Raw genomic sequence first — 20,038 nt, forward strand, 5'->3', positions numbered from 1 at the left:
TTTTGTATATTAATTATAACTGATCCCCATGTCTGTCAGTAGGTGAATTAATGAATCGTGCAAATGCAATTTGGTTAGACTTGTAATAGTTTTTTCTGAGAGTAAAGAGGATTTTGGTTCATACTGTGGTTTGAAACGAGCTTAGAAGCGATCACTTTAGTATCGGGGCGAATGTACTGAGGTGCAGCCAGTGGAGAAAGCCAATTCTGCTAATTGAGGTACAGGGATTTTTTTTAGTGATCATGGCATTGTCTATCTGTTATCTTGTATTTGCTGCTGCTTTCTTCCTTGCACACGTATATGAATAAGTTCCCATGAAATTGGGATAAAATCTAGAATTTTTAAAGAGTTGGGAACTCCTCACTAATCATTTTTTATCAATGAAGTTTTTCTCCATTAGAGTCGAAGAGTAACACTGCATGGAAACAGGCCCTTTGGCCCAACTGATCCATGCCGACCACAGCATCCTCCCTGCTAGTCCCAGTTGCCCACATTTGGCCCATAACCCTCCAAGCCCCTCCCCTCCATGTACCTATCCAAATGCCTCTCAAATGTTGCAATTGTACCCGCCTCAACAACTTCCTCTGGCAGCTCATTCCAGGTACTCACCACCCTCTGTGTAAAGAAGTTACTTCTCGGGTCTCTTTGAAATCTCTCACCTCTTGTATCTGTGCCCTCTAGTTATGGATTCCCCAACCCTGGGGAGAAGACTATGACCGTCCACCTTATCCATACCCCTCATGATTTCATAAACTTCTGTGAGGTCACCTCTCATTCTCCTGCGCTCCAAGGAATAAAGATCCAGTGTGGTCAACCTCTCCCTATAACTCAGGCCCTCTAGTTCAGGCAGCATCCTCGTAATCTCTTCTGCACCTTCTCCAGCTTGACAATGTCTTTCCTATGACAGGGTGACCTAAACCGTACACAGTACTCCAAGTGCGGCCTCACCAATGATTTGTATAACTGCAACATAATGTCCCTACTCCTAAACTTGCCACCCTGTGTACCTGCGCAGCCGCTTTCAGTGAACTGTGCACTTGTACTCCCAGGTACTCTGTTCCACAACGCTCATCAGTGCCCTGCCATTCACTGTATAGGTCCTACCCTGGTTTGAATGTCCAAAATGCATCCCCTCACTTATCTAAGTTGAAATCCATTTCCATTCCTCAGCCCATCTCCCTAACTGATCAAGATCTCTTTACAATTAATTATAACCTGCTTCACTATCAACAAGACCCCCTAATTTAGTATCATCAGCAAACTTGCTAATTGTGCCATGTACATTCATATCCAAATCATTTACATACATAATGAATAACAGAGGTTCCAACACTGACCCCTGGAGCACTCCATTGGTCACAGGCCTCTAGTTGGAGATTCGACCTTCAACTATCACCCTCTGCTTCCTATCATCGAGCCAATTCTGAATCCACCTTGCTAGCTCCCCCTGAATCCCATGTGACCTAACCTTCCAGATCAGCCTGCTATGTGGGACCTTGTCAAAGGCCTTACTAAAGTCCATATAGACAATATCTACTGCTCTATCTCCTTGGGTAACTCTCCGATTAAACTCCAAAAGATTCGTCAGATGTAACCTCCCACACACAAAACCATGCTGGCTATTCTTGATTAGGCCTTGACTATCCAAGTGATGGTAGATCTTGTCCCTCAGAATTCCTTTCAGTAACTTCCCTACAACTGAAGTCAGATTCACCGGCCTGTAGTTCCATCTGTGAGGTTGGTACTATTCTCCTTTGTATTAATTATCAACAGAAAATTATATTACAGAGAAATTTTCAATGCTGTTAAGTTCCATTACATGATTTTTGTTACTTGCCCCTTTTTGTTTTTAAAGCATTGATCAAATGTTTTGAAAATGCCTCTAGTAAAACATTCAATGATTATTAATTGTTTTTGGAAATTAACTTTGTTATTCCAACAGGATGAATTTAATATATCTCACAACCAATGGTGAGATTTAGGCTTTACTGCTGCAGTCCTGCATTTTTCAGATACAGACCATTGGTGTTTGTGAAAATCAAAGAACTATAGATGTTGGAAATATTAAATAATAATGGAAAATACAAGTAACACTTAGCAGATCAGGCAGCATCTGTGGAGAAAGAAGCATAGTTAACATTTCAGGTCAAAGGCCCTTAATCAGAACTGAGAAAGAGAGAAACACAAGTTAGTTTTAAGTTGTAGGGAAAGAAGGGGAGGATGGATAGGACAAAGGGGATGTCTGTGATGGGGTGAGGACAGGGTTGCCATGGGGATAAGTTGTAGAGGTCTTCCGGTCAATAGGTTAATACAAGCAGAGAAGCATTAAATGTTGCAAAATGCAGAACTGTGGAATATTTCCAGCAGTTCAGGCTGTACTAATGGAGAGAGAAACTGAGCCAATGTCACAGATGAATGTCTTGGAGAAGAAGTGGCCAGTTCTGATACCGAGAAAGAAAACAAGATGTAGAATTCAATACATCGTTCTGAAGGCTGCTATGTACCCAGACAAAATTGTTCCCCAATTGGGCCTCGTTATAACAATGCAGGAAGCCACAGAAGGATTGGTTGGAGTGGGATGGAGAATTAGTGGCAGGCAGCAAAGAGCTCAGAATTGTCCATGCAGACTGAGTGCAGGTGCTCTGCAGGGTGATCAGCCAATCTGTGTTTGGTTTCTCCAGTGCTGGAGAAGGCCACATTGTGAACATTGTATGCAGTACACTGGGTTCACTGGAAAATTTATTATCCTATTGTGTAACAACTTTTCTTTAAGAAAAAAAGCAAATTAAAGGTGAGTTGGGTTATTAATTGTAATAACATTGAATGGTCTGGAAAATCTAACAGTCCAGCGCCAAAAACTGAGCATGTTGGATTATCGGAATTTTACTCTATGTGCAAGGGCTTCTGCTCCAATCATGAATTCCTAACACAGATATGGTGAACTTACCAGTTTTATGGAGCTTTGTCCAGATATTAGCCCATCTCTGCTGAAATCTCCCGCATGCCTTTGTTATCCAATACACTCCTGACTGTCTAACCTCCTCCTGCTCTCTGTAGACATGTGGTTGCCCCCCACCCCCCTCAGGTCTGCTGCCACTTCCTAACATGTGCCAAATTCTGCTTACTCATTGCCCCCTTGTGTGCTGATCTTTGGTTCCTGACCTGAGGTTCAGTAAAATTCACATTGTTGATTCAAGGTCTCACCTCTCCCTATCCTCTTCCATCCATTCATTCTTTCCAAGATATCTGCATTCCTCCAATCATACCCCTTCAATCGTTCCCAAATGTAATCACACCACCATTAGCACCTGACCTTTTAGCTTTCAATACTCTAAGCTCTGGAATTCCCTCCCTGAACTTCTGCAGCTCTTTACCCCATTTCAGATGCTTCTTTAAAACCCATTTCCTTAACAAAGTTTTAGGTTATGTACACTAATCTTGTGTTGTTCTGCTAAATCTTGTCTGAAAGCTCTCTTGTGAAGTACCTAAAGACACTATGCAGTGATGAAAGCACTACATAAATGCAAGTTTATGCTGCAACCACTGGTAAAGAATAATTTGGTGAGGAATAATACAAAACTAGGTGCACAGTTTGGAATAATGCATTTTTTCTGAAGGTCAAGCTCGAGTCTGCTCATCTGTTATGTCTTTTCACTGAATGAGCAATTTGGCATGTGTGCAATATTCTAAGAAATCCCTATGGCTATAGAAAGCGCCCAATAAGGTGGATGCTTTGAAAAAGGTGCCATGTGATCAGGAAACAGTCAAATGAGAATGCAGCTCATCAAGTGAAGCAGAGTAATTTGGTCAGTCATGCAGCTGGCTTGGACAACAAAAGGCTAGGAAGCTTCTGCAGCAAACTACAACTGATGCCTGTGATGAATCAGTGATTGGTCACATATGCAGTGACAAAAGGCATCATTAATATGCAATGTAATGGACTTTGCATCTCTATTGTTTTAAGGAAAATTGTTATTTAATAAAAGAAGATTTTCAAATAGCTTCTGCAATTGCATGCTGGGAGAATCCATCAGATACTTTGGCTTTGGATGGCATATTTAAGGCAAAGGATAATCTGGAGAATGGTTTGTAGTCACTCATAATGTTCATTTGCACCAGTATAACCAAGAAGACCTAAATAAATGATGACAAACAATCTGTGTTAGAAAGAATGATGCGATTTGGTGGGAAGGAACTTGTTTGTTCTGGGAATAGTAACTAATTAGGATTGTGTGGTTACTGCCCTTCTAATATGTGCATAAGTTGTCCAAAACCCTGAAATTCAGCTCGTGTCTGTTTAACATTCTCATGAACTAAATGAACACCGTGTCTGTATTTCTGCTGATTCCTGGTAGTCTCCAACCTGACAGCATCAACATCGATTTCTCTAACTTTTTGGTAACCACTCCCCTCTCTCCCCTTCCCCCATTTTGTTTCTCTTATCCCTCTGGCCCCATTACCCCTTCCCTTTCCCCTCCCCCTGCCCTCACGACCTGCCCATCACCCTCAGCTTCCTCCCTCTGGTTCCCCACCTTCTTCCTTTTATTCCATGGTCTACTGTCCTCTCCTATCAGATTCCATCTTCTTCAGCCCTTTGCCTCTCCCACCTATCGCCTCCCAGCTTCTCACATCATTCCCACTCTTTTTTCCCCCTCCCCACCTACCTATTTTCTACCCCCCCACCTACCTATTTTCTTCCCCCCCCCCACCTACCTATCTTCCCTCTCCCTCACCTGGCTTCACCTATCACCTGCCAGTTCATGCTCCTCCCACTCCCCCCCCCCCCCACTCTTTTATTCTGGCTTCTGCCCTCTTTCTTTCCAGTCCTGATGAAGGGTCTTGGCCCAAAATGTTGACTGTTAATTTCCTTCTACAAATGCTGCCTGACCTGCCTCCAGCATTTTTTTGTGTGTTGCTCCAGATTTCCAGCATCTGCAATCTCTTGTGTCTCCAGTTAACTGATCTTTTGTGTTGTGTTGGGGAGTCAATATCATGACAAAACCCTCTGGACTGAAACCAGCACACATTGTTGCAAACTTGAATATGGAGGCTGAATCTCCTTTTAAACATGGGACCTTTCATTGAAAGCTGAACTATGGTTAGTAGTGTGTAGGCATTCTGCTGCATTGTATTAATTGGCTTTCATGCCTGTAGGCACCTTCAGAAGGTGCACCATTAGCAGGTTTTGCAGGGGGAAACTACATATAGACAATGAGTTTGAATAAAGAAAACTTTTTTGTGGCTTGGACCCAATCCTGCAAGTTTTCTTGTGTTCTAGTGTAAAGGTACCATTGGATCTGTTGTGGAAATGGTTCTGCATGGCCTGTTGCTTAATCTGGGGCAGTAAACCACAGGGAACCTTTTGTGCCAATGAGGTATGCGTGGAGGTAATACTCTAGCCTTGATTCAGAAGACTGCAGATTCTAGTGCTCTTTGAAGACTAGAGGACAGAAGTCAGTGCAGTATTGAGGGGTGGAAAAAAGCTGACCTCAGCACTATGCTGTAAGTTAGAGAGGCATAATCATAAATTGATGATGAGTCAAAGGAGACAATATTACAACCATAATAAAAGATTGATCCAAAAGGTGAGTCCTAAGGAGGGACTTAATGGAGCCACCCAATCCCACATCCTGCAACTCACAGCCTAAAGACCACTTGTGCAGCAAAGCCAAGAATGGATGGATAAAAAGTTCATGTCAAAAGATCAAAATTTTTAGGATGTGGTGTTTGATGAGCGTGGATAAGATGAAGCCATAGAGAGTTTGAAATACAAGTATGGGAATTTTAAATTGGAGGACCAATTGTATATCAGCAGTGGATGGTGGGTGAGAGATCTTCTGTCCAGGCTTGGACTCCAATTTCAGCGTTTGCTTGAATTGAAGTTTTGAGGGGATGATATTGCCAGGTGATGTATCTAAATGAAGAAAGGGAAGGAACAAAGCATAGATCCATGAAGGACTCCAGGTCTCAATGAGGGGGGAAGTGCAGCCATTGCTGGGAATTCTCTAGCCAAGCAAAATCAGAATCGAGTTTATTATCACTGACTTAGGTGATGTGAAATTTGTCTTGTGGCAGCAGTATGGTGCAAAGACATAAAGTTACCATAAATTACAAAAATAAGTAACAAAATTAAAAAGGAAAAATGAGGTAGTGTTCATGGACTGTTCAGAAATCTGATGGTGGAGGGGAAGAAGCTGTTCATGACTCGTTGAGTGTGGGTCTTCAGGCTTCTATACCTCCTCCCCGCTGGTAGTAACGAGAAGAGGGCATGTCCTGGATGGTGAGGGGCCTTAGCGATGGATGCTGTCTTCTTGAGGCACTGCCTCTTGAAGATGTCCTCGATGGTGGGGGTGGGTTGTGCCCATGATGGAGCTGGCTGAGTCTACAACCCTCTGCGGCGAAAAACAAACTGCTGGAGGAACTCAGCGGCTCAGGCAGCATCTGTGGAGGGAAATGGACAGTTGACGTTTCGGGTTGAGTCCCTTCATCTGAACTGAAAGAGGGGAGATGGCTGGTATAAAGAGGTGCTTGCCAGCTTTTGCTCCACCCCTTCCCCTCACCTCTTTATACTGGCCATCTCCACTCTTTCAGTTCAGATGAAGGGACTCAACGTTGACTGTCCATTTCCCTCCACAGATGCTGCCTGACCCGCTGAGTTCTTCCAGCAGTTTATTTATTTTTACTCCAGATTCTTGCAGCTGCAGTCTGTCTCCATTTTCCAGCCAAGATTGGATATGGAGTGGAATGACTAAAGACATCTGTGTGGATCTTATTGGCAAAGGCCAGTTGTCAAATATGATATGCCCCAACACTTAAGAAATTATCCATCCCCATTTTGTAATGGAGCAACACACGCAAAATGCTGAAGGAACTCAGCAAGTCCGGCAGCATCTATGGAGGGAAATAAACAGTCGACGTTTCGGGTTGAGACCCTTCCAGTCCTGATGAAGGGTCTCGACCTGAAACGGCGACTGTTTATTTCCCCCCATAGATGCTGCCTGACTTGCTGAGTTCCCCCAGTATTTTGTGGGCGTTGCTTCAGATTCCAGCATCTGCAGAATCTCGTGTCTCCATTTTGTGATGGAACCATTCTGACTTTTAGCTGAGTTAGCAAGATCTAACCATCTCTTAAATCGGTTTGATCTTCTGTAAAAAGTCCACCCTGAACACAATGGAGGCTTGATTATCTTTCTCAGAGCCCCCTAAGTGGTCTAATGTTAATGCACGTGTTCCTCAGTACAAGTTGCAAACCATCAGGCGTGTGGAAGTGGTAAAGGGTCCAAGCATTGTTAAGACATATGCAATACTGTCTGTAAGTGTGAATAATGAAGTGAGCAGTAGCTTGCAGGCGCACAATGCTGCTTTGTGTGACTCCCGCCGTCCCTACCCTTTGCAAACCTGTTGCAGTCCCCGGGTCCCTGCACAGGGCAGGGGTGCGGGTCTGGGACGGATCGCTGAGGCGCTCGGGAAATCCCCGCCCTGCGCTGCTCCGAGGAGGCAAGGCAGCTGTCTGCGAGGCCGGGCGTCTGCTGGCTGGGATGCACCCCTGGCCCCAGTGAGAGGGAGGAGTCCCCCCACCACCACCACCTCCACCTCCACCTCCTCCCACCCTCCGTGCAGCGCAGAATGAGCGCTGGCCCGCCCGCCGGCCGTGCCGAGAGGTGAGAACTTTCCGAGAGCCCCCCTAAGTTGGTGCTGTGAACAGTTTGCGCCGTGGCTGAGTGCCCCCCGGTATTTGCACCGACTCCAATCCGGCCCTGGGGCTGTCGCTGCTCCAGTTTGGGGGCGATTGGCTTCACCCGCTGTCAGGACCACGGGGCGCCGTTAACCCGCTGGCGATGAGCAACGGACTGGGGTCCAAGTTCCAGCTGTTCAAAGGGTGGGGAGGGCGGAGAGGGGGAATCTTTCGGGACAGATGGAGCCAGCGTGGGGGTTGCTTTATTGAAATGGTGCCTTCTGTTTTATGGTGTTAAACTAGTCAAAAGTTCCCCAGAAGTTTAACATATTTACTACCAAAGTCGTGATTTAAGTTGCAACTTTTTTTTACAGACTTTCTTTGTCTTTTCTTTCCCGCTCTCTGCGGTTATTGTTTGGGCTGCCGACGACTGGCCGCCCCTGCGAGTCTGTTCTGTAATTTCCCCCATTTACCCTTTTGCAGAGCCACGGCCAACATTGGCTAAACTGGTCAACTGAAGGGTTAGCCAGACCCCCTCCCCTCCCACCTCCCCTTCCCCTCCCCGGGACCATCTGAGATGGTGATCTTAAAAGTTTGTAAGCATGAACATTGAAAGACAGGAAGAACAATTTCATGCAGTTGCTGGTGTGGACTCTACGGGAATCTAGATTGATTATATTTTAAACTTTTACCTAGTACTGCTCCTTTAAAATGAAGCTTGCTATATATGTTCTTTTACTCCTTTGTATAACATGTATCATAATTGATTTTAAATTATTAAAGTTGGTCATTTTTGTGAGGTTTTAAAAGCAGGCAGTTTTTATTTGACAGAACTTGAGCAGGAACATTATGGAGTTTATGTGGAGGGAACTAATAGAAACTAACTTGGAAGTGAATATATATTTACCATGTCATGCTTTCCCCCCCCCCCCCCCCCAGAGATTTTATTTACCACTGAGTAAATTTGTTCATTTCCATTATTATTTAGATGTACATGTAATTTTATTTTTGATTTCAGTTGCTCATGGGATTGATGTCTTGTTTACTGTACACATACAACCAATGCAGTGACTTTCCTGGAACTTATTTTGAGCAGTAAATGGAACCAGCTTGATCTTTGGAGGTGAGACATGTTGAGAAATGGGAGCCCCTCCATTTGATTGTTTGTAGTTTTGTGTCTCAAGGAGCCAGGGAAAATGGAATTCAAATTAATTCTTATTATTTGTATTCTGGTTGTTGTGGATACAGTTACTTCACAGACACCTTTTGTAAGTTCTCTAATAATGTGGTTGGGATTTTGTGCAAGTTTCACTAATGTCATGTAATGCCATGTACAATTTTATTCAGCATCCTCTTTCTCATATTTTTGTATAACATTGAAAAGTTGAATGGTGAAGAAAATCCAGCAGAACAACCACATATTTAGCCCCTCTAAATTTTGCTCTTTGAATATTTTTAGAGATAGTGCCCTGGGCTGATGTATTGTTAATTACAGGTCAGTTGCTTGTGTGGTTATAAAACTCAGCAAGTGCCAAGTTGGAGGATACTTCCCTGGATTGTTGTAATCGGATGTTTCATTCACTTATTCTTTTCATAACATCTGTGGATATTTGGTTGCAAAATTGATTAGCGTACATCAAAATAATATGGGTCTCTTCCAGCCCCCAGCTTTGTCTTTTGAGGAGTTTCGGAATGAATTACAAAAATACAAGCAATTTGCTCTTGAATTTTTCCACGACATTAAATTGTAAAGTGTGCTTGAGTCATGTAGATGGAAATGTGAGTCACAAAGGATTGCAGACAGAAAGGGGATTGGGCATGGCTAACATGGAATTCATTGTGGTGATTCACGGGATTCAAAGGCCAAGGTTCAACACCACTTTTATCAGAGCCTAGGTCAGACCCCATCTGGAGCCCTTTGATTTAGGCACTGCATCTTGTATCTTTTTCTGAGGCCTTTCCTCGGGATCAAAGGTGATTTGCTTTCGGTCTGGTTTTGTAGGTTCTGTAGCCTAAAATGAGACCTGCAGACTTTTTTTATCCCTTCCCCCCCCCCCCCCCCCCCCCCCACAGGCGTGTGGTTAGTTTGTGAGTTTGTCCCCTGATTACTCGGGGGTTTCAGTGTGCTCCCATGCATGGAGTCAAGGTTCTCAATACCATCCTGAATGGTGCTTCTCTATTTTGAGCTGTCAAGGGCCAGTAATTCCCAGGAGTCGGTGGGGATGCTATATTTCTTTAAGGAGACTGTCTGCCTGGTAATCTCATGACAGCTTAGAATAGAGCCTGTCATTTATGCGGCTGAGGAAGACTTTCCAGGATAGGTTTAGCAAAATGACACAGGCTGAGAGTTAGATTATAAGGATGCTTTTCATAAATCAGTTATAATCTCCTGAGGGTGATCTAATTGAGCTATTTAAAATGATGAAAGGGTATGATGGAAGTGAAATCAAAACAACTACTTTTGTGTGATTGACCAGAACAAGGAAGAAGATTTTTAAAGTTTAGACTAGGGTGATTTCTATGAGGCAATTTTTTAACCACCAAGTTGTGTGGCTGTGGAAAACTCAGCCCTGGAGGGTTTGGGTGCCGGTTCAAGTAAAACCTTAAAGCGTGAGGTCAACAAGTAGCAAGGAAATGGGTAAATGAATCTGAGGAAGTATAGGCATTCATAACCATGGCTAAATGGCAGAACAGACTATTGGGTTGAGTGACTCATTGCTGTTTCCATATCTTTAATGCTTTCAACTGCTTATTATATCACTGAACCTACTCACTCCACCCTCTCCTAAAATTAGTAGTACTGCTTATAAGATGCTTTTAGCATCAAGATAGAGACTACTTGGTCAGTCTGTTCATGAGCTAAACTTCCTTACAGGCCACAAGTGTTTGCAGTTCATCTCTCATTTTCCCTGTGTCCTCTTCTGTGCTCTCCCTGATAAGGTCCACTTCCTGCTCTCTTGGCTCTATCTTCACTAAACTAGAGTTGCCACTTTTCTGTCTGACTTTCCTGCTGTCTGAATGAAAGAACCCTTCCTCTGCAAATGTCTACTTCCCTCTTTTGAAGCTGCACTTCACATCATCCAACTGCGACCTCCCTTCTCCCCGCCCCCCCCAATGCCTGTCAGACCTCGGAAGCCATCCTCAGGCCCTTTGCTCTTGCAAAGTATTTCCCTATCTCCCAAGGGCTTTCACCCTGCAGACCCCTCTTAAATCACAGAATTGAATCTGCTTTATAATAAAAAAAAGGGTTTCAGATTATAAATAACGAAGCTAGACTGTGGGGATCCAAGAGATCTTTGTGTGTGCATACAAATCATTGAAATGGGTGGATGAGGCTTGCTTTTTAAAAAGAAAGTAATCAAAGGCTAATGTGATGTTGGTTTTAATACATTGAGGGCCAGAATATAAAAGGGAGGAAGGTTTGTTGTAGTTCCACTGAGTCCAGGTTAGGCCACATCTGGAGTACCGCTCACAGCTCCCTGCTGTATTAACATGGGACATTGAGCAGTGCAGAACCACTGGAATATTATCGGAGTTCTAAGAGTTAAATTATGAGGTGAGATCCTGTAAACCTGGACTTGCACTTTCTGAAATAATGGGAAGTTTATTTGGTAATCCAGGGTTTTTATGATTGTGAAAGGAATTGATAGGCAAAACTTTTGCTGGTGGGGTGGTCTGGGACAATGGGACTTGCAGAGTCGTAGGCAGGCAATTTACATTTGCTGATATAAAGCATTAATATCACCCCATAACTGTTCCAGTAGCTCCATCTTGTGAAGGGTAATATTATTACAAAAATGTTTCCAAGGCAGATTTTGAACAATGTGAAATCTAAAGTTCCTCAAATTCAAAAATGTATTTGAAGGGCTGCTCCCTGCAATTTATTTTTTTATAAAAGCTTTGAATTATCAGAAGACTGCAGTACCTCTTTGTTATCCCAAGGATTTCCCTGAGTGTTTTGCAACCAATTAATTACTCTTACACAAAGCCAATGAGCCTGCTGCATATGGCATAGTCCCAGAGTGTGTAATTAATGACTAGGTGGCACACTTGACTTTTTTCCAACCCTGCACATCCTCATTGACTTGTTCACATTGTTCTTTCTCCTCTTCTATCCTTGATGGAATTGATGACTTTATGGCCAAGCTTGCGGATGATACAAAGATGGGTGGAGGGTAGGTAGTGTTGAGGAAGCAGGCAGTCTGCAGAAGGACTTGGACCGGTCGGGAGAATGGGCAAAGAAGTGGCAGATGGAATACAGTGAAGGGAAGTGTACATTCATGCACTTTGGTAGAAGGAATGAAGGTGTAGACTGTTTTCTAAGTGGGGAGCAAATTCAGAAATCAGAGGTGCAAAGGGACTTGGGAGTCCTTGGTGCAGGATTCCCTAAAGGTTAACTTGCAGGTTGAGTCAGTAGTAAGGAAGGCACATGCAATGTTAGCATTCATCTTGAGAGGACCAGAATATAAAAGCAAGGATGTAATGCTGAGGCGTCATAAGGCGTTAGGCAGACCACATTTGGAGTATTGTGAGTAGTTATAGGGCCCCATATCTAAGGAGGGATGTGCTGGCATTAGAGAGGGTCCAGAGGAGATTTACGAGAATAATTCCTGGAATGAAGGGGAGCATTTGATGGCTCTGGCCCTGTACTCGCTGGAGTTCAGAAGGATGAGGGGGGAATCTCATTGAAATCTACCGAATATTGAAAGGCCTGGACAGAGTATGTGGAGAGGATGTTTCTAGTGGTGGGAGAGTCTAGGACCAGAGGGCACAGCCTCAGATTAGAAGGATGTTACTTTAGAACAGAGATGAGGAGGAATTTCTTTAGCCAGAGGGTGGTGAATCTATGGAATTCATTGCCACAGACATCTGTGGAGGCCAAGTCATTGTGTATATTTAAAGCGGAGGTTGATAGGTTCTTGATTAGTAAGGGCGTCAAAGGTTACGGGGAGAAGGCAGGAGAACAGTGTTGAGAGGGAAAAATAAATCAGCCCTGATCGAATGGCGGAGCAGACTCGATGGGCCAAATGACCTAATTCTACTCCTATGTCTTTTCCCTTCTCTCCCTGCTCCCCCCCCCCCCCCCCCCCCCCCATTTTCGTTTTTGATAATCAAGCTAAAATAGTAACCTGTTTTCCTTTCAGATTGATTTTATTTCAGATCTCCCAATGATTTTGACCCTTTAAAATGTGTGCTATTAAAGTATATGTGTGGAAGGTTTTGAATTGTTCAAATAATATTTAATCATTTGGTGGGGTGGTGGGGAAGCATAGTCTTAACAGACTTCTTTAACGATCTGAGGATATGTTTGTAATTGATTTAGTATGCTGAAAAAACTCTAGTTTCTGTAAGTTTTTTAGATGGTAAATTTTGTATGTAAAAATATTAATTTAGTATTCTCTCTAGTACATTTGCATAAATACTCTAGTTTGTTTCTAATAATGTCTGTTGTTCTACAGGAACTGATTGGAAAGCCACATCAATAACATGAGCTGGAGTTTCCTAACGCGTGTTCTGGAGGAAATCCACAACCATTCCACGTTTGTTGGTAAACTGTGGCTGACTGTCCTTGTTATATTCCGCATTGTGCTGACCGTGGTTGGCGGGGAATCTATTTACTACGATGAACAGACCAAGTTTGTTTGCAATACGGGACAACCAGGCTGCGAGAATGTTTGCTACGATGCCTTTGCTCCATTATCCCATGTGAGGTTTTGGGTGTTTCAGATAATACTCATTGCGACCCCGTCCATTTTGTACCTGGGTTATGCTGTGCACAAAATTGCTGCAATAGAAGATCCCGAATATGGTGCCAAAAAGCCAAAGAAACATCAGTATGCAGTGCAGTGGAAGCAGCATCGTGGTTTGGAGGAGGCAGAGGATGATAACATTGAGGATCCCATACTCTATCCAGAAATAGAGCTACGCAGTGATAAGGAGAACAGAGATCAAAAGAACCTGAACAAGCACGATGGAAGGCGCCGCATTAAAAGAGATGGCCTTATGAAAATCTACGTTCTGCAGCTGATTGCAAGAACTGTGTTCGAATTGAGTTTTCTAGTGGGCCAGTATATTCTGTATGGCTTTGAGGTGGCAGCAAGGTATGAGTGTGCCCGGGATCCATGTCCCCATCGGGTAGACTGCTTTGTATCCAGACCAACTGAAAAGACTATTTTTCTGCTAATAATGTACGGAGTAAGTTTCCTCTGTTTATTTGTAGATGTGTGGGAGATGATTCATTTGGGATGTGGAATGATAAGGGATATATTAAAAAAGAAACAAAACTCTATGGCAGAGACTAGTTACAGTCAGCCCTATACCTGGAATGCTCCTTCAGCTCCCCCTGGTTACAATATTGCAGTCAAACCAGATCAGATTCCATACACGGAAATTTCCAATGCTAAAATGGCTTACAAGCAAAACAAGGCGAATATTGCGCAAGAGCAGCAGTATGGTAGCAACGATGAAAACGTCCCAGTCAACTTGGAAAGTGTGCAGCAGCAGCTGAAAATGGCCCAGGAGCAGTTGGACCTGGCTTTCCAGGCTTATAATGATCACAACCATCCTCCAAACCACTTAAGAGAAAAGAAGAAGGTGGGATCAAACAAAAGTAGCACCAGCAGCAAATCTGGAGATGGGAAAACCTCGGTGTGGATTTGATAACAATTTGTTTTGCTCTGCCAGTTGGATATAGACTCGAGGATGACTTACTGCAGTTGTATTAACTGTTCATTTTGTTGAAAAGCCATTGAAGATGCATTTCATCATGGTCAAAATGTACAGTCTGTTACAGTAGTGTTTTAGTTCCTTCAATGGAGGGCTAGGATGGAACTTGTTGCAGATTAAGTTTTGTTTTTAGTACTCTGCTCAGTGTGGCAGCTTCTTTTGCAAGGTAGAATTTGGCAATCTTTGAATATCCTTCCAGCTACTAAATTGGTTATTGAGTATTTTAAAAATGGAGCAGTGATGCCACCAGTCATGCTGTAAATATTAAACAAGTGCCTTTCCTTTTGTATGAAGAGGGCAGCAGCATACAAGAAACTGGGCAATCATAGCCATAATCGGCACTGCAGAGTCAGTGAATCAATGTTTACCAGAGTTGAGAGCAGTTTTGTGCAAAAGTTAAACACGAACAAGTACTTGTCCACAGTAAGTTGCTTCTAATCCTTTGTTCTCACTCTTACTTACGTACAACCTTTCAATGAAGGTTGTTTATCAGTTCTGGATTGCAACTTCAAGTAAGACGCACACATTCTACTTGTTCTGAGAGTGGTGGCAGCTGCTTAAGATTATTGCCATTTTTGAGAAATAATTCAATTGGATCCAATTACATTAGGTCTTCCTTGGTATGATTAAAATTAGTGTTGGTGCAGCATTCTTATTGAACTTTGATAGTTTACTGTGTAACCTATTATAGAAATTCCTTTCTTGTTAAGGTATCATAAATAACCACATGCCTTCAGTTGTAAGACAAGACCAAATGTATCACATAGTCCCTGATTTGTAATCGTGGATTTATTTATTAAATGATTTAGCAGTCTTATTATAAGAACAGCAAGCGACCAACATAAAATCTTAAGCAAAAAAAAAACTGAAGGAACTCAGCGGGTCAAGCAGCATCTGTGGAGGCAAAGTGATAGTCGAGATGTTTGACCCAGAAACATCAACTATCCCTTTGCCTTCACAGATGCTGCTCGACTTGCTGAGTTCATCTAGCAGTTTGTTTTTTGCTCCAGATTCCAGCATCTGCAGTCTCTTGTCTCCATAGAAAACCTTAATATCGATTGGGATCAGATTTTAAATTTGCATTAAGCAAAGACGCTCTGTAGCAAATCAAATCAGTTGAGAATTTAAAGACTGATCAGTGATGCTGAATGATCCTTATGGGGGCATTCAAGTTCAGTCTAAACATGCATCGGGTAATTTTGAATTGCATCTGGAGTAAATGATCGTGGTTCTGGGGCATACAACTATTGGTGTTCTGATTTCATTGTAGAAAGAAAAAATAGGAACTACAACATGTGCCACAACTTTTAATTTGCTGTTGAACGTTCCACTTCTGAAATTATTTATTGTGCAAACAGGAGGTAATTACAATTTAGCCAGGAGGATTTCTTGGAGAATATTTCTAACACCTCCGTGCCTTTTCCATTTTTCTACAGTGTTAAATTGCCACATGGTGAGCTTCCTCTATTATTTGCTAGAGTTGTCAGTATGTTCCAACAAACCATCATATTTATTTTGATGGCTTAATTTTTTTTGTTAGAATTATTAATCCATTGTTTATTAAATGGTTGGAAAAGGCTTTGTTAGCGTGCATACATAAAAGGCATAAAGTTCTTAATCTGAGTATTGAAAATTTAAGCCTATGTTTACATGATGTTCATTATCTTTTTGGAAAAAAAACTTGCCTTTCAGGGCACATTTAGAGTAAATTTAAAATGCAGTGGTCCACGTGAGATTAAAATGTAATGGTTCACTAAAGGTTAAAATACAATTCCATGTATAAGGGAAGAACTCTCTTTATGTTTCAGATCTTCTGTGCAACTTTTTTTATTATGTTTTGATGACCCACCTTTTATAGGGAATAGAACTGCCATTTTAAAATCCACTGTCTTCAAATATTTGTGTCAAAAATGATTAGTTTTGACTTGCAAGGCACCAAATGTACGTACTTGTATTTTTATACAAGAACAAGTTGTAACATTCCATTTGGTTGATTGCAGTCTGTTGCAAATAACCTTCTGCTGTAGGTAAGTGCTTCAGTGGGCTGAGATGATGCAAAAGAGCTGTAAAACCAAGAAATTCTGCAGTTTGCTGTAGTTTTATATTTGAATGGACAATTTCACATACACTTTCCATGCCAAGTTATCTTTTGTTAGGTTTAGGGAGTAGTTTGTTCTGGCCATTTACAATATTTTAACTCGGCATTCTGCAATTTGTTCTGTTTTATGGATTAAAAGATGCCTCTTGGTTCAGAGTGGTATAATGATTTAAAGTTGAAGGTGTTTCCTCAAGACCCATATCACCTTTCTATTTGGGGAAATATAGTTAAACAGAATATGAAATATTTTTCAAAGTTTCAAAGTATGGAAATTTATATAATTGTTTTTGTATAGTTAAACTTCAGTGAAAGGAAAGGAGTGGCAAATGGGGGGGGGGAATGTGCTTCAACGGGTCACTTAATGGAAAAAAAGTATTATCTTGCAGAGTATGAAACAAAAAAAGGTGCCTTTTTGTTTTCTGGTTACTTACTACGATGGACTTGATGCTACATTCCAAACTCATAAGGCACATTTTGTTTTGAACTCGGATTGTGTGTGTTTTTGGAGTTAAGGCTTCAAATTGTGCTCTTCAGTTGTTTGAGGAAATGTAACTTGTCATTGCATCATCTATGCAACTTATCCTAGTTTTGTATCATTCAGATGGATGTTTTTTTTTACAGAAAAAGTCCACACATTTGAAAAGATTTTGTATTAAAAGTTTTTTTTTGCATGTTTCAAATGTACTTTGGAATTGTAACTACAAATAGAAATTCTGTTCTGTGTATTGTCTGTCTCTTCTTGCCCTGGAGGGATGTGCGAGTAAAACTCAAAATAGTACTTTTCAGTGCTTGTGCAACTTCCATGTGAGGTTTAATGGGGGGAAGTGACTTATATACAGTGGGATTGTTACCAATCCATATATCTTCATTAAATTTATTCCTATTTGTAAGAGTTTCACTTCAGACAGTGTTTTCTGTGTATTTGGCCTCCGTGAAGTTAAATTTGAGAGCCAAAGTAATATAGTATAAATGCTGCAAATCCTGAAATGAAACAGAAAATGCTCTAAGTACTCTGCAGGTCAGGCAGTATCTGTAGGATTAATGTTTTGAGTCAATGAGAGTGCATCAAAGTTGGGGGAAAAGTTACAGATTTTAAGCCGGAGGAGGTGGTAGAGGCAGATAAAATTACAACATTTAAAATGCATTTAGACAGGTACTTGGATAGGAAAAGCACAGAGGGATATGGGTCTAATGCAGGCAAATGGGATTAGCATAGGTCGGCATCATGGTTGGCGTGGACAAGGTGGACCTAAAGGACCTATTTCTATGCTAAACAATTCTCTGAAAATTGCAGAGGGTTAGGAAAAAATATTGAGTTGCTCTGGAAAAGAGCCTTCTGGAAGAAGAAATTACTCGTCATCAATCTTAAATGACAGTCCAGATGAAGGGTCTCAACCTCAAAGGTCCCTATCTGAAAGGTTGACTGAATATTTCCCTCCATAGATGCTGCCTGCCCCACTGTTTCCTCCAGCCCTTTGTGTGTTGCTCCAGATTCCAGCAGCTGCAGTCTCTTGTGTGTCAATCTGGAATGGATGTTCCTCTATCCTGAGACTGTGTCCCTTGGTTTTAGAATCCCCCAACACGGGGAAACATCCTCAGAGGATCGACCCACAGAATCTAACATTTTTCAACTCGTTGAGCTCTTCTGAACTCTAGAGGTCTTAGACTCATCCTCTTGGGACAACTGCTTCATCCCAGGAGTCGACCTAGTCACTGCGCTGTCTCTAAGGCAAGTATATCCTTAAATGAGGCTAAAACTGCACACAGTATTCCAGATGTGATTTCGCCAAAGCACTATACAGCTGTGGCGAGACTTCCCACTTATGTATTTCACCTCTTGCAATAAAGCTGAACATTCTGTGTTAATTACTTGCTGTACTTGCATACTAATTTTGTTTCTTGTATGAGGACACCTAGATCTCTGAGCTCTTTAGTCTCTTGCCGTATAAATACTTTGTTTTTAAAGTGAATATCCCACATTTCATTACGCTATATTCCACCAGCTGCCTTCTGCACACTCACATAATATATTTGTATCCCTTCGCAGATCTTTTATAGAATCATAGACCGATATAGCATGGAAACAGACCCTTCAGTCCGCCATGTCTCCGCTGACCATCAACCATCCATTTTACTCTAATCCTTCATTAATCCCACTTTTTTCTTAAATGCTCTGCACATTCTCATCAACTTCCCCTGGATTCTATCACCCACTTGCATACCAGGGGCAATTTACAGTGGCCAATTAGCCTACCAACCCACATGTCTTTGGGATGTTGGAGGAAAGCAGAGGATCCAGAGGAAACCCACGTAGTCATGGAGAACGTGCAAACTCCACACTGACAGCTGCCGACATGATTGAATCTGGAACTCTAGTGATTTGAGGCGTCAGCTCTACTAGTTGTGCCAATGCTGCCTGCTGTATCTTTTATATCATCAACTTACTTTCCCACTTATTTTTGCCTTTGCAGCAAGATTAGGCTGCAATACAGGAGTATCTTCATTTAAGGCAGAGATATAAATTGTAAATAGTCAAGGTCTCAGCAGTGGTTCCTGTGGCTCACCACTAGTGACAGGTTGCAAACCTGAAAATTGCCTAATTACTCCTATTGTGAGCCCTTGTGAGGTAACCTTTTGCACCATGTTCAAAAGTGCTGAAAGAAGCTATTTATTATTCACATGTACGTCAAAACACACAGTGAAATGTGTCTTTTTGCATTACTGAGAATGTGCTGGGGGCAGCCCACAAGTGTCGCCACTCTTCCGGCGCCAACATAGCATGCCCACAACTCCTAACTTGTACGTCTTTAGCATGTGGGAGGAAACCGGAGCACCCGGAGGAAACCCAGGCAGACACGGGGAGAATGTACAAACTCCTTACAGACAGCAGCAGAATTGAACCTGGGTTGCCGGCACTGTAATAGCGTTACACTAACTGCTACACTACTGTAAGAAGTCCTTGGATTGGATAATTAGATGACTGTATAATAATTGGATTTATACATTTTCTGGCTAATAGAGATAGTAAAATCATGCTTGATTCCCTAATTAACAAAATGTTGCTAAGACTTAGAATACTTAGTCAGATGCTGCTCCAAAATGGAGCTGATAAATTTAGCAGCACATTGAATTCTCCCCTTTAGGCAGCCCAACAGCTTACTCATTCAGCACTTTGCCTGTTTTACACACTGAAAATTGTGTCAAGGATTTTTAATTTTACTGTGTAAGGGGTAGCACGATGTGCAGCTAATGTTTCACAACTCCAGGGACCTGGGTTTGGTTGTGATGCTTGGGTGGTGTTTGTGTGTCTGCCTGTTCACGATGTGCTGGGTTCTGCTCTGTGCTTTGCCTTCTTCCCATCTTCCAGAGATGCACTGGTATGCTAATTGGCTATTGTAGAGAAGTGGCAAGAGGATTAAAAGGGTAGTTGGCGGACATGAGGGAGAAAGTAAGTTGCCATGGTCAGGGAATGGGACTGACGGGAGCTGTCTTGGGCTAAATGGCCTCCTATTTGGTAATAAGACGTTTCATCTGGCCTG

At 42.2% G+C, this 20,038-nt stretch overlaps 1 protein-coding gene across 4 annotated transcripts in view; it reads left to right on the forward strand.

The window, feature by feature from the left end:
* Positions 1 to 17,662, forward strand: part of LOC127583069 (gap junction gamma-1 protein-like) — a 43,459-nt gene extending 25,797 nt beyond the window's left edge. The window contains exons 1-3 of one of the 4 annotated variants that reach the window (XM_052038801.1): positions 7,400 to 7,661; positions 8,694 to 8,798; positions 13,135 to 17,662. In XM_052038801.1, the coding sequence (XP_051894761.1) occupies positions 13,163 to 14,335 (1,173 nt within the window). In that variant the 5' untranslated portion in view covers positions 7,400 to 7,661; positions 8,694 to 8,798; positions 13,135 to 13,162 and the 3' untranslated portion in view covers positions 14,336 to 17,662. Of the gene's footprint in view, positions 1 to 7,399; positions 7,662 to 8,693; positions 8,799 to 13,134 lie in introns of those variants that run through there. The other 3 variants (XM_052038802.1, XM_052038805.1, XM_052038804.1) reach the window with 3 other exon arrangements.
* The last annotated feature ends 2,376 nt before the right edge of the window (positions 17,663 to 20,038 follow it).

Source organism: Pristis pectinata, chromosome 25 (assembly GCF_009764475.1).
Source record: "Pristis pectinata isolate sPriPec2 chromosome 25, sPriPec2.1.pri, whole genome shotgun sequence".
Classification (NCBI taxonomy): domain Eukaryota; kingdom Metazoa; phylum Chordata; class Chondrichthyes; order Rhinopristiformes; family Pristidae; genus Pristis; species Pristis pectinata.